This window comes from Dryobates pubescens, chromosome 11 (assembly GCF_014839835.1).
Source record: "Dryobates pubescens isolate bDryPub1 chromosome 11, bDryPub1.pri, whole genome shotgun sequence".
NCBI classification, from domain to species: domain Eukaryota; kingdom Metazoa; phylum Chordata; class Aves; order Piciformes; family Picidae; genus Dryobates; species Dryobates pubescens.
In genome coordinates, this window is record NC_071622.1 from 11,186,276 (window position 1) to 11,200,306 (window position 14,031).

At 44.9% G+C, this 14,031-nt stretch overlaps 1 protein-coding gene across 1 annotated transcript in view; it reads right to left on the bottom strand.

The window, feature by feature from the left end:
• Positions 1–247: 247 nt before the first annotated feature.
• CEP350 (centrosomal protein 350) overlaps positions 248–14,031 on the bottom strand; it is a 73,651-nt gene continuing 59,867 nt past the window's right edge. The window contains exons 36-39 of the mRNA XM_054165556.1: positions 13,328–13,729; positions 13,090–13,236; positions 11,887–12,009; positions 248–4,191 (exon numbers count right to left, since the gene is read on the bottom strand). Of these exons, the coding sequence (XP_054021531.1) occupies positions 3,976–4,191; positions 11,887–12,009; positions 13,090–13,236; positions 13,328–13,729 (888 nt within the window). The 3' untranslated portion in view covers positions 248–3,975. The remainder of the gene's footprint in view (positions 4,192–11,886; positions 12,010–13,089; positions 13,237–13,327; positions 13,730–14,031) is intronic.

Genomic DNA, 14,031 nt, shown 5'->3' on the forward strand with positions numbered 1-14,031 from the left:
AGAGGAAAGTACAAGGGGACAAATCTCCAGGACGCCTTTAGAATTAGCAACCATTTGGGTAATTATAAAGCCCCAATTTAAGAATGAACCAGGAAACAGGATTAATTTATAAATCAGTTTATTTACAGAATTTGTTCTCTTAAAGTACATTTCAGTTACCAAAGATATTTACACTGGTGTACACAGGGAGCACCCTGGTTATTTTACAGTTTTTAATTACAAACACCCCTCCCACCTCCCCCCCCCCCCCCAACAACCCCAAAACAACAATAAAACAACCCAAAGCCTCCACATCCTTGGGTCTGTCTGCTGTGCAAAGCTGCTCTGGATGTGAACATGAGCTGAAACTGGCCCAAAACCCAAGTTACCAGGTTATTTATACACATACAGTAAACAGGTTTTCCTTTCAGCATCTCCACAACACAGTACAAGGGGGGAGACAGAGCCTCCCAAAAGGCGGCTTTGCAAGTGTGTATCAAAAGGCTCTGCAAAGTCAGGGAAAAGAAAGGGAAAAAAAAACCCCAACCCCAAACTAGTAAATGCAGGTTAATTACAGTATTCCTCTTTCATCTGTATAGAATTTTGCATTTAACATTTTTAACATTACAAACAGGTTCAAAGAGTTTGCTTTCCCCCATTTTAGTTGATTTGTAAACACTTCAGATGCACTAAATGCTTGGTAAGATCCATCCGTTTCTCTGCTGAAAAGTACTTGTGTTTTCCTAATATTCTTAAGGTAGCAAAGGGATATGAAAGGTGGAACTGCAGGCAGTCCCGTGTGGAATAGTCACTTAGAAGGTCTCTGATCACTGTGCTACTGAAGATCTTCTGCAGGTACACACTTATTCAAGTATTGCAAAAAGCTAAGGCCACTTTTTTCGAGAAAGGAAAGTGAACAAGATGGGATTTTTCAACCCCTCACTCCACCTTGTGAGCAACAAGCCTCTTCTGAAAGGCAGAAGTACTGATATGCCACAGCTCGGCTGGCGGAGCATCCTGCTGTAAGAGAGGTACTTGGCGTTCCTTGTCCTCACAAGTCTGGGCTTCCCCACCTGGCACTGAGATCCTTCTGAAGAGGGAACTGCACCTCCCCTCCCAGCGGTGGCAGCTGCTGTCGCAAACAGCTTATGGGTCTCAGAATCTTCTAGCATGGCTGCACCAAGATACATCATCTTGTTCTTAGAATGGGAAGGTTGGGGATAGGAGACAAGCAGAGAATTCAGCCTCTGCTTGTGACACTCCAGGCTTCCCCACACAGACCATTGCTTCATCTCAGTAATCACCAGCCCACAAGTACTCAACACACTCGAGCTTTTGAGGATAACACTCAACTCAAAGCAACTCAACACACTTGAGGTATTGAGAAGGTAATTCATGTACGTTCAAGTCTTTTTAGAGTTGCTCCTAGCAAGGATTGCTACCAAATCAAACAATGATGTTTGCAAAGGAATAAAGCCATCACTCAGACACAGCTTCTCTCTGCCCAAACAGCTGTAAGAATAGTTACTACTTCTGTTGGGGTACTTGGCTGGTGCTGTCCAAGCTGGCAAGAAAACAGGCACAAGATCTCCAGTGGTCCCCGGTACCACGGCAGGTTAACTATACAAGCTTCTGTCTCCTGAAGGACAGACCAGAGAAGCCATGCCAGCCCTGCAGAACAGCCACAAAGCCTCGGGATGAAGCGATCAAGGATGCAGGACAACCTTCTGAGCACTGGCAATGGTACCTACAGAACAGGAAGTAACTTTGTTTCTCTGATACTCCAGCCCCAAACCTACGCTGCAGGTTTCATGTCTTCTTTCTGTCATTGCTACCTACAAAAATAGCAGTCTTTGCTGTTGAGAAACATACACCCAGGAAAGGGATTCTGAAGTGGTGACCCAACCAGTGACATCAGACTGGTTAAATGTAGCAGCTTTAGTATGCTTTTGTCTTTAGTATTCAAGCGTTTCCTGGTTCAGCATCATGACATTTTACATGGACAAATGAACACTTGGGCAAAAAAGCTGACCAATGCTCCACCATGGTCCATTTGACTTCCAGCCAGAACAGCCACTACTGCAGGACAGACATGCATGTGACCATTGGAGGTGTTCCTATAGAGCATTATCTCCTCCTTACTCTTCCACTCGTTAAGCTCCCACAAATATGGCTCACCATTCACTCACAAGTGAGGTGCTGGCAATACTACATCTGAGAACCTGCATGGACCTCTGACAAATCCAACATTTCCCAGTGCTGTCCCTGAAGAATTACCAGCTGTGTGTCATTGTGCAAAATGCAAATATTCCAATGATAGTTCAAAAATAATAATAAAAAAAAGGTGGAAAAGAGCAAATAAAATGGAGCAGTAGCAGAGGCATGCATAGCAAGAAGCCCAAGAACCAAGCAGATGAACAAGATGGTAGAGATCTCCCCTCTGCGCCTGTTGTGGGCTGCAGCATCTTGGGAGCACCTCTGAGGGCTTCAAAGTGTCCTCCTGCACTCTAGCATGTCTGAAGAATCTGACTCTCCTCTGGGTCTTGTCCCAGGTCAGCAATCAGGGACATCCACTATTAAGGCATCAACCATTCAACCTCAGATGGTATGTGTTCCTCCAAAAAAGCCACAAGAATGGGAGGGACAGGTTAGGAATGAGCACTCAGCAGAAGGACACTGCTGTTGAACCCAGCACCAAGCCAACCACTTATCAGCTGTGCATGGCCTAAAATTTCTGGAGCAAGGAAGTTTCTCATCATTTTCAGCTCAGGCCCCTCAACTCTCCGTTGCCTCTGAACCAGGTGTGGTGAAGCTCCATTCCTAGTCCTGCCTCTGCTTTGTACCCCTGCTCACTGAGGTTTGGTTCTTCTTGCCTTCTCCTTCCCTGCATCTGCCTCCAGAACTGGGAGGTTTTGTGGGAAGAACGCAGGGCTCTGGAAGTTTCCAGAAATGATGCTTTCTTGACTTTGTCTCAAAACGTGAGACAGTGCAGCCACCTGCACAGGACACTCTCCCATAACCCACTTAATAAATTATCTGAAAATAAATTAAAAACCCCACAAGCACAAAACATGCAGACAGTTGCACGCTGGACACCCCTTTCTTTGGTGAATACATTCTGTTCTCTACATTGTTCAAGTAACAGCTCCTCCCATTTATTAGGTGACAATAAAGGAGGCAGCTGAGGGATCGAAGGCCAAATTCTTGTGAGGAGATGTTTTTCACTCCTGCATGTCTTGTGCCTGAGAAAATCCTGAGTATCCATTATCTGGGAGCAGCTGGTGCTCCAGGAAGAGAAGAAGTGCTACACAGTAGGAGGAAAGTCGTCCACAGGCTCATCTTTCATGCTTGACATTAGGTGGCCTTTTCTATTGCTCCACCTCAGGACTGAAGCAAACTACATAGGAAAAGCAGCAAGAATTTTTGACTTGAATGTAGAAACCAACATCATCTACATCCCCTGGACTTGCTGGCACCATACCTGGCACCACATTGGAGAAGAAAGATGAAAACCAGCTTCACAGAGACAAGAATTAAATGGGCTCTGGAGCGGAAGAAACTGATGCACATTGTTAGGGCTGCAGGAGAAGAGGTTGTTAGGATTATAACACAGTTCAGTACAGTAAGTGTCCATTTATGGCTAAAAGCTGAGCAAACCATTTCTTCTCCAAATTACTCACATCTCTGAAGTTGGGTACTGATGGCTGACAACCATTCCAGCAAAACAGCCAATACCCCAGCAGCTTCACCCAACCCTTACAGAGAACAAACTGAGCATGCCACAGCCTGAGACAACTGCTGACAGTTATGTAGCATAACTGCGTTGGCACACCAACAGTTTTGAGCTCTCCACAACATAGCCTCAAGTGAGGGATCAGCTCGTTTCAAACAATAAATCCAGTGGGAGCAGATGCAAATCCAGGCTCCTTTCATCGCATCTGAATTGCCTTGAAACCCCACAGTGGAAGTCCATCAGGGCGGAGAGCAGGTCAGGAGTTAAAGGCTTATGAGCTGGCGGTTCCACGGCTGTGAGCTCACTGGCCGCGCGGTCAGACGAGCAGCAGCCTGGCGTTTCTCATAGATCTGGTTGAGCACATCAATGGTGTCTCGGATTAAGGCCTCGAAGATCCCATCTGCCAGCTGCATCTTTACACACAGCTCATCCTCGTCGTAGTTGACCCACTGTGCTTCTTCCTCGTGAAGTTCTTGCACCTTGAAGGGCAAAAAGAAGGCAATGTAAACATCACACTTCTGTTGCTCTAGGTATAATAACCCCTGCAAAGCTCCAGAAGGACTCCAAACCAACGCATCTGCCTTCGGGAGGGATTACAGGAAATGCCTGGAATAGCACAATGGACACACACCTGTTTGAACCAGGCTATTTCACTGTGGCAACGTTTACCACCCTTCACTGGAGTATCCATGTTAAAGGATTTCATATTCCTGCACCAATTTTTCCTTTGGAAGAACTCAGCTAATGGAAGGAGGAAAAGACTTCACTGCAGTTCAGTTCATCTAAATAGGATCTACAAAACCTAAAGGAAATAACTAACTTATAGTGGCCTTCCAGTAGCTGAAGGAGGCCTACAAGAAAGCTGGGAAGGGACTTTTTGCAGGGGCTTGTAGGGATAGGACAAGGGGGAATGGATTGAAGCTGGAAGAGGGTAGAATTAGACTGGAGATTAGGAGGAAATTCTTTACAGTGAAGGTGGTGAGACACTGGACCAGGTTGCCCAGGGAAGTTGTGGAGGTGTTCAAGGCTGGACAAGGCCTTGAGCAAACTAGCCTAGCCGGGGCAGGGGGGTTGGAATTAGACAACCTTTAAAGTCCCTTCCAACCCAAACCATTCTATGATTCCATGATACTAGGAGAAGTGTGGAATACTGGACCAGGCTGTGGTGGAGAGGAGGTGGTGGAGAGTCCATCCCCAGAAACATTTAAGGTCAGACCTGATAGGACTCTGAAAAACCTCATTTAGTTGGGGGTTACTGCAGGGGGGTTGGACTAAATGAGCTCTAGAGGTCCCTTCCAACTCAGTGCATTCTGTGATTACAACTGTTCTACTGGTCACTGGCAAAAAGCTGCTTTAGTAACAGGCAGAAGTATATAATTTCATTCAGTAAATCAGATCTTATCAAGAGTATCTCCAAACTGGACATCTGCAACTAAACTTACTAACAATTAGTGGCCATTTCAGATACATCCTAAGAAAGCTCAAGCATCTAATAAAAGACTGGGTGCCGACATTGCTCATATCTAAAGTGATAAAACTGCTGAAAGCTCTTTCTTTGCTCAGCAAAAAGCTCCTCTGACTGTGAATCCTGCACTCTGAACTCAAAATACATTTACACTGTCCACACAAACAGTGGGCCAGAACACCCAGACACTGCCAAACCAAGGTTAAAACGTACTGAAAATCCACTAATCCAGTATCAAGACTTTAGTAATGTTGTTATCTCAAGAGAGCACAAGAGCTATAGCCCCGACACCCTTGCTCCCTCCTTTGTCTGAAGCTAAGCCACCCAGAAACACGTTGGTTTTGAAGGTAACAGCTGCTGCAGCACCATGACAATTCAATAATCCAAACACAGCAAGAAGCCCAAGAACAGGCTGCTATGGGAGCCCCAGGGAGCCGGCACTGCTTCAGGGTTTGTAGCCATCCATAACGCCTTGGCTACGCATGGGAGTTTGTTTCACTCTGACAGCAACTTTCTCCCTCTCTTAAGAGAGGTGGGGGAGAGGGCAGGGATGCCATCCTGCAAACAGCTCTGGAAGAGTCACAAATCTCTTACAGAGGTTACAAATCTCTGCGCTACCGCAGTGAGCACTCCTCTTCAGCACTACCCTACAGATGTCAAAGACAAGCAGCTAACGGTTTCATTATGCTTCTTGCTAATGAGGAAGAAGCAACAACACTGGCAATCAAACTTTGGACTTTTTCAGTGTTGTGGATGAAAAATAATTTAAATTCATAGAATGGCTTAGACTGAAAGGGACCCTAGAGATCCTCTACTCCAGCTTCCCTGCCATGCCTCTCAACTAGGCTTGGCTGGGACAGGCCTCATCTGACCTGGCCTTGAACACCTGCAGGAAGGGGCATCCACAACCTCTCGGGGCAACCTCTCTCAGCACTCTCGTACTGAAGAACATATTCCTAAGATCTAGTCTAAATCTACTCTCCCTCAACTTAAAACCATTCCCCCTTGTCCTATCACTGGTCACTCTTATGGGAAGTCCCTCTCAGCCTTCCTGTAGGCTCTCTTCAGGTACTGGAAAGCAGCTATAAGGTCCCCCTGAAGTCCTCTCCAGGCTGAACAAGAAACAAGTGGTGCATCTACACAGTTCTTGAACACCTCCAGGGCAGCCTGTTCCAATGCTCCACCACTCTCTCATTAAAGAAATTTTTCCCAATATCCAATCTGAACCTCCCCTGGCACAACTGAAGCCCATTTCCTCTTGTCCTGTTGCTAGTTACTTGGGAGAAGAGACCAACACCAGCATCACTCCCTCAGGTAGTTGTAAAAGCAACAAGATCTCCCCTTAGCCTTCTCTTCTCCAGACTTAATAACCCCAGCTCCCTCATCCATCCTTGTACATGCCCTCCAACTCCTCACCAGCCTCACTGCTCTTCTCTGGACACCCTCAAGGACCTCAATGTCTTTCCTATACTGTGGCACCCAGAACTGAACACGGTACTCAAGCTGTGGCCTCACCAGGGCTGAGTACAGGGACACAATCACAGAAAACATTTAGATGGAAGAGACCTCAAAAATCATCCAGTCCCATCTTCAACCCTGCACTGAAGGGTCAACACTAAACCACATCCCTACTCTTGCTGCCTGCAACTGCTATGAGGTGGTTTTAAGTTGTGATAAACCCTGGACTAAACAACAGCAGCACGCTCCCAGTCCTTCTATCAATAGAGAAGCATAAGATAGAATCATAGAATCAGTCAGGGTTGGAAAGGACCACAAGGATCATCTAGTTCCAACCCCCCTGCCATGGGCAGGGACACCTCACACTAGATCAGGCTGGCCAGAGCCTCATCCAGCCTGGTTTTAAACACTTCCAGGTAGAAGCACCAATGTGGAGGCTGATCATGTGTTGTGTGTCTGTATCACAGGATATTTGGATGAGGAAAAGTAAGAGACAGGGGTCAAAAAATGGTAGTGCCAAAAAGAACCGTTTACAAAAAGCAGAAACAAAACAGGAGCCTCATAGGGAGAAAGTGAAAACTCTGCCAGGAGGAAAGATCCTGGAGATGAGGAAGATCCTGGAGATGAAGGAGGTGGGTGGAGACAAGTGCCAGGGAACAGCCTGGGATCTTGACTGATGATGTTCCAGACTAGTAACTGGGAGCAGCTGCACAGTACCAATGGATGCGATTTTCTGTCCGAATCTTCCAGTCCAGCAGTGCCCTCGTTGCTGGGAAGGGAAGCTGAGACCTAGTGAATGTAACAGTGTGGGGAAGCAAGTGAGTAAAGTAATCAAGCAGGTTAAAAGCTCTGATCTCACTGACTCTTAAACTTCAACATCTGAATCCACACTTAGCTGCTGTTCTGTCTCACCTGCAACCCCATGATTGGACAGGTCCTTTGCTGTGTTCCAGAAGGAAAAAGGTGATACTTGGGATAAAGCAAGTGAATAGCTGAGAAGGCAGCAACTTGACCTGGGCAGAGAAAAGACTAAATGCTGAGCAGCAGTGGAAAGATGAAAAACGTAACACAGTATCAATGATTCAGTTTCTTGCCTCCTCAGAGGCACAGTGCACAATTTCCTTTGGCATTAGGAGAATTTCCTCAAGCATACTTCTGGAAAACCAAGAGAATGTACAACTTGCAGCTGCAGGCAAGCCTTGTTTATAGTGCATGCAGGACACGTGTGGAAAGTGCCACGCTGCTTCGCAGCCCTTGCTGCAGACATCTGTGCCAGGGCAACTGTGATTGCTTTGTTTGGGAAATGTTTGATCCAATTGTTGTGTTATTACAATCTGTCAAGACCATTGTAGCTTTCATAGAAGTGAGCTTTGCATTGTCTTCAGCACATGCACAGCATTTAAAGTCTTGTGCATCCTCATAACAGTGAAACTCCACACGTTTGATACCAGTAAGGTCTTTATACTAGAGAGAAACTGCATTTGAGCAAAGTCAGGACAAAAATAGTTTGAATGGAAAGGAATTCCATCCTGCAGAAAAAGATCATAGAGTTGTTTCAGTTGGAAGAGACCTTTAAGATCACTGAGTCCAACCATTATCTAACTCTACCAATCTGCTACTAAACCATGTCCCTCTGTGTTTTTTAACACCTCCAGGGACTAGGATTCAACCACCTCCCTGGAGAAGCTGTTCCAATGTTTGAGAACCCTTTCCATGAAGGAATTTCTTCTAATATCCAACCTAAACCTCCCCTGGTGCAACTTGGGACCGTTTCCTCTTGTCCTAACACTTCTTACTAGGGAGAAGAGACCAACACTCACCTGTCTCCAACCTCCTTGCAGGAGTTGTAGAGAGTGAGGTCTCCCTTCTGCCTCCTTTTCACCAGACTAAACAATCCCAATTCCTCTAAAGAGTGACAGGCAGATAAAACAGTGACACAGGGCAGAAGCCTGGGTGGCATGGTTTGTTCTGGGTGCCTTTTTCTGCATGCCTGCTCAGCCTGGTGGTACCTGAAAACAACACTTCATACCATGGTAAGGAAACTTTAGAAATTTACTGACATACTCTATTTCTGCAGGTTCCCATTCAAAACCAGGAGTATTTGCAAAATCAATTACATTTGAGGAGTCACTAGATCATTCTGGCAACCAAAAAGAGTAAAAATCCAGGTGTAAACTAGTGCCTTGGAAGAACATCAGTAGAAGGCAGGCAGGCGCATTCTCACAGCTCTTCACTCTCAGAATGCCTGGAAATCTTGACACACAACTGTGTGATTCTCTTACTGTTGCACTTCTCCCCTTGGGTTCAGGTCTCAGGTAAGCCAGCTTGGCAGGAACAGCTTTTGCTTTGTTGCAGTCTCTGCACAGAGAGAGACATTCTAGCCGTTAAGTCAACAGGTCAGAAGATCAAGTACTTTTCAGCACGCTGTTGGCAGGCTTCTCAGGTGTGAAAACTGAACACAGAGGTTTGGCAGTATCATGTGAGGTTTGCTTTCTCAAGCTCCAGATAAAAGGGGGGAAGGGGAAAGGGATGTCACAGGGAAAGCAATGGCAGAGTTTGTTCTAGCTCCATGCAGCACAGGGAGTTCTGGCTGAAGATCCAAGAGGCAATAAAGCAAACAAAGGGGGAGTGGAAACAGTTTATTGTTAGCACCTGAACTTAAATAAGGAGATAGGAGAGTTCTCATTGTAGTTTAAAAAGGAGGTTTTGAAAGGTGGAGGCAGCCTTGATGTACTGAAATGCAGCACACCAGCCTACATGTACATCTGAGAACCTCCCACAAAGCACAGACCTGAGGAAGGTGCCACCATAAAGGGACTTGAGAAGTAAAAAGCAAACACCTAAACATTCCTTTAACTTGGTTGTAAACAAGGCAGCTTTTCATACATGGGAACCTCCCACAGTCATCTGCTGAAAGCCAAGGTCAGCTGCAAATGTTAAAAACAACTGGGCAGTAGATCAGAGAGGACAGAGATGCTTGATCAAAATTAACAGTGCTGCAAAAAAAGAAGAGTAAGATTTTTTTTTTGGTCACTGCCAGAAAAATGTGACTGACTATATTGGTGCCAATGCTGGCAAAGTGCAGATGAAAGTGCAACTAAAGAACAAAGCCTTTTCCATTTCTGAAGAAGCTTCCACAGCAGCTTCAATCTACCAAAGAAGTCTCAATGCCTTCTTCAGAAAATTGCCATCTTGTACTGCTTGGATGTACTTTAAACAGAATTTGGAGAACTCCAACACTGACCTCTCAGTTGAGAGCAGATAGCAGATCTTGCACAGACCTCTATGTTCACTTAGGGCCTTGGATTTGTGTTATCACAGCTTAAGCACAAGCTGGAGGCTGTCTATGAGGCAGAGAAAGCTATCTAGATAGTTCATGATCTATAGACATTGTAATAAAAGAAGGTAAGAGAAACTGAACTCTAACTATCTCCTTAGGTTTTCAGTTAGAAGTTTCTCTTATAGCACCTAACATTACAGCAGAAATTTGCTAGCAATGGCACTGAGTGCCTTATTCCTAAAGCAAGGCATGTTGCAGCCTTCAAAGAGTTATTCCCAGTCTTCAACTAGAATTTCATTACCATATTCTTGTGAGAACAAAATAAACCCATTATTTATTAAGCCAAACTTATCAGAGCTCCATTAATCTTTGATGCCTGCATCTGCACATAGATTGCAGACCAGATTGTCTGAACTTCAAACTTACTCCACCTGAAGCACTTTGGATGCCTTCAACTAGACAGGAATTCCAGACAGGAATCTTTCTTTCTAGGTATGGTTCAAAGAAATCAGGAAGTTGGCACATATGTAATAGGTGTACTATGAGTTCTCTCAGGGATCTCAACAGAAGACTCTTTTGTGTGTGCTTGAATAGCCTCCACATCCCAGAACAAAGCATACTAGGACATGCAGGTCCTACACATGGATATTCTATTTACATACAATTAAACCCTTGGGAAAAAGGCTTGCTGGAAACCTTCCACTGATGGGCAATTAAAAGACCACACAACCCATGACTCCAAGTTACTTATATGTGTGCGTGTGTGGAATCAATTTCAGGTATAATTAAGTGAAGCACAGTGTTAATGACAGCTCATATTCCCAAGCAGAACCTTCACTATCATTATAGCCCATAAAGATGTTAATCATCCTGCAATACAAGCCAACAAGGAACTTTCAAAAACTAGTACACAGCCAGACAGGCTCTATTTTAAGCATCTTTAACACTGAACTGTCTCTGCTCCAGCGGCAGCTGCATTTGCTAGCCCATGACAAGTACCACAGGAGCAGAAGCCCTGCTGCTTGTTCAGCTTTGAGGAAATGCTTGGCTGTAGAATGATCTGGCAGGCTGGTTACCTTGTACTAGGGACTCTCATGTCACAGAATCACTGAATGGTAGGGGCTGGAAGGGACTTCTGAAGATTGAGTCCAACCCCTCTGCCAGAGCAGGCTCACCTAAAGCAGATCCCATAGGAACACATGCAGATAGGCCTTGAAAGCCTCCAGAGACTGGGACTCCACCACATCTCTGGGCAGCCTGTTCCCTGCTCTGCCATGCTGCCTCCAAGTAAAGAAGTTCCTTCTTGTGTTTAGATGGAACTTCCTATGCTCAAGTTTATGCCCATTACCTCTTATCCTGTCACTGGGGACCACTGTGAAGAGTCTGGTCCCATATTCCAGACACCCACCCCTGTCCCATATAATCTCTTCAAAGTCTTTGCTGTTCTAACCCAATGACTTCTGCAACCTTGCAGATGAATCTGGTAAGAACCTGGTCTATGAAACTCTCAGTATCACTGTCTCCATTTAAACAGTATCACATAGAAATAAAAACTTTTTAAAATTAAAGTAAAAACATATTCCCTTCCCAGAGAAGATGTTTGCCCTCCCTTAGGTCAAGTATTTCAGTGTTTTATCCTTCAATTTCACGCTTTAAACTTCTTGGAGTGGGCAAATTTATACTCCAGTCAAATCAGCATGAATGAAGAGAGAATGTGCTCAAGGCACCTTATGTCACTGGCACCAAACTTCTGCTGTTGACAACAGGGTGCTCTCAAATGAAATTCCTTCTATCAAGACCCCATGCACACTTCATATTCTTTGCATTCTCATTTCTCAACTCATCCCTTGCTGGACACATCCCTTGCGACCATTTAACACTCAGCATGATCAAATACTGGAAAATACAGTAGCAGGTCACACTTCAGTCTGGGAAACAGTATCTGACAACAGTTTATTTTCAGTCACTGACCAGTATTTGATCCACTCGGTCTCGTTTCTTACGCCCAAATTTCATCATCTTCTGCCAGTCTGTTTTCTGATTCGGCTCCTTCCTCAGGTTGAACAGCTTCAGTACTTCAGCAGAAATGAAGCTCTAGAAAACAGTAAAGGTGAGATTTACCACATTTGAGTTAAGATATTAAACATATGCACAAAGTACCTGCCCTAAAAAGTCACTCTATAGAATGCAAAATGGCTTTCTCTTTAGCCAAGAGGTCCAGGAATATGCATGATAGTTACAGTGAAAGTCTCCGAGACAGCATTACACAGGCTGGGCAATTATTCAACCCAGAAATGGGGGGAAAAAAGATCACTCCCACTGCTGTAATAATCTTGAGAACAGAAACTTTGAATTAAACAGTACAGCAAACAGCTGCATCATGCACGTTATGGGACATTATGAAAGGAAAGCAGGACAGGAGGTTTGGTGTCCTTGTTCTGTGTTCCCTGCTCTCCTCCTGCCATGTTTTGAAAGTCTTCTCAGATAACAGAGTGATTTAGATATTATTTCTGTCTTTTCTAGACAGCTAACATGCTGTGTCTTCAGCAGGTTAATCAAAACATAGTCAAATACCTCCCAATTTCAGAAGAAATGGTATAGGTGGAAGTCTCATTTATGGCCTGATGTCCTATGGAAAGTCCTAGCTTAAGCCCAGTCAGGCTTTTCTGGGGTTTTGTCATTTCTTGACCACTACCACCAATACCAGGAGACCCCCTCTGCCTTGCCAAACACAACAATGCCCTCACCTGCAAAATTTGAGGTCCCTCTGGGCAACTCCCACTGCCCTCAGTGAGGTTGGCATAGGTGTGTCCAAGTATAAAATCCAGCTCATCGATTCGGCCCAACCCAACTGTTGGACGCATACCAATCTACTCATAGAGAGTTTCACTGGAATCTGCTAGAGCAGCAGTCTGTCAGCACACCAATTTTACAATACCAAGGTCGTCCTGGCAGTTCTGCACAGGAGTTAGGTTTAAAAGCAACGAGTACCAACCAAAAGGACAGGAAAGCAAATCTGCTGAGGGGAAAAGGACCATTTTGACAGACATGCTTTCTGGTTTGCACTCGTTTATCTTTTCAACCCATCTCTGGCTGGAATCAATGTTACAATCTTGTAGCATTCAGGCAAGTGCCAGTACAACACTTCTCATCTCACAAAAGATTTCTTCCTACCTTGACTTCATCCAGATTGTTTGGATCTTTTACTCGGCGAAAGTATGCAGATGAGATCCTACACGGTTTCATCCAGATTGGCTTATTTAGATTAGGATCCTCAGCAAAGATTTCCCCGAAGATCTCTCTTGTTAAATCAAATACCATCTTCACAAAGAGACAAGCAGAAGTTAAGGCTGCAGTTATCCATGGTAAACAGTCAAAGGGCAAGAATAAAACACCTGAAGACTGCACCTACCTTTTTATAAACCTGCTTGTTTATCGTGTCCATGTCCTGCTCTTGGAGGGCACTGTCAAAATCTGTATGAAGGCTGAAACTTTGAAAATCATGACCCAGCTCTTTCAGTTTCCAGAGTTCCTCAGCTACTTCGTGCACCATACCTTCCACCTCTACTGCAGTATGAGGGACTGCCAATGGCTCCTCACACAGCTTTGTTGGCTCTTTCTGTGGTTCTCCCTTGGGCGGCACTGCTGGTTCCTCAGCCTGCTTCTGCTGGTCCTTATGGGAACTCAGGCCATAGTCCTCATCAAACCAGTCTTGATCATCTCCCAGCACACTCAGGAACTCCTGATTCAGCTCCAGCTCCGCCAGTCTCTTGGCTAGCTCTTCCTGACCACTGGCACCAAACACTGGACTCTCCTATGAATTAAGAGCCACAGAGTAAATCTAAAAGCACACACTGTTGTCTAACTCAGCTTACAGTTTTAAATGCTCTACTGGTTTGATTAGCAGCGTATGCACAAAGACTAAGAAAACTGCCCACAGTAAAATCAGAAATGTTTTGATTCAAATACTTGGGGTTTCTACCACTCCTGATGATGAATGCTTTCAGAGGATTCCTACAGAGATTTGAAGACTGTGTCTCCTGCCTACTGCCTGTCCTAATACTCAACTGTTTCTGAAAGGCTGAGTGGTTTCAAAACTAATACTGTGACACAACT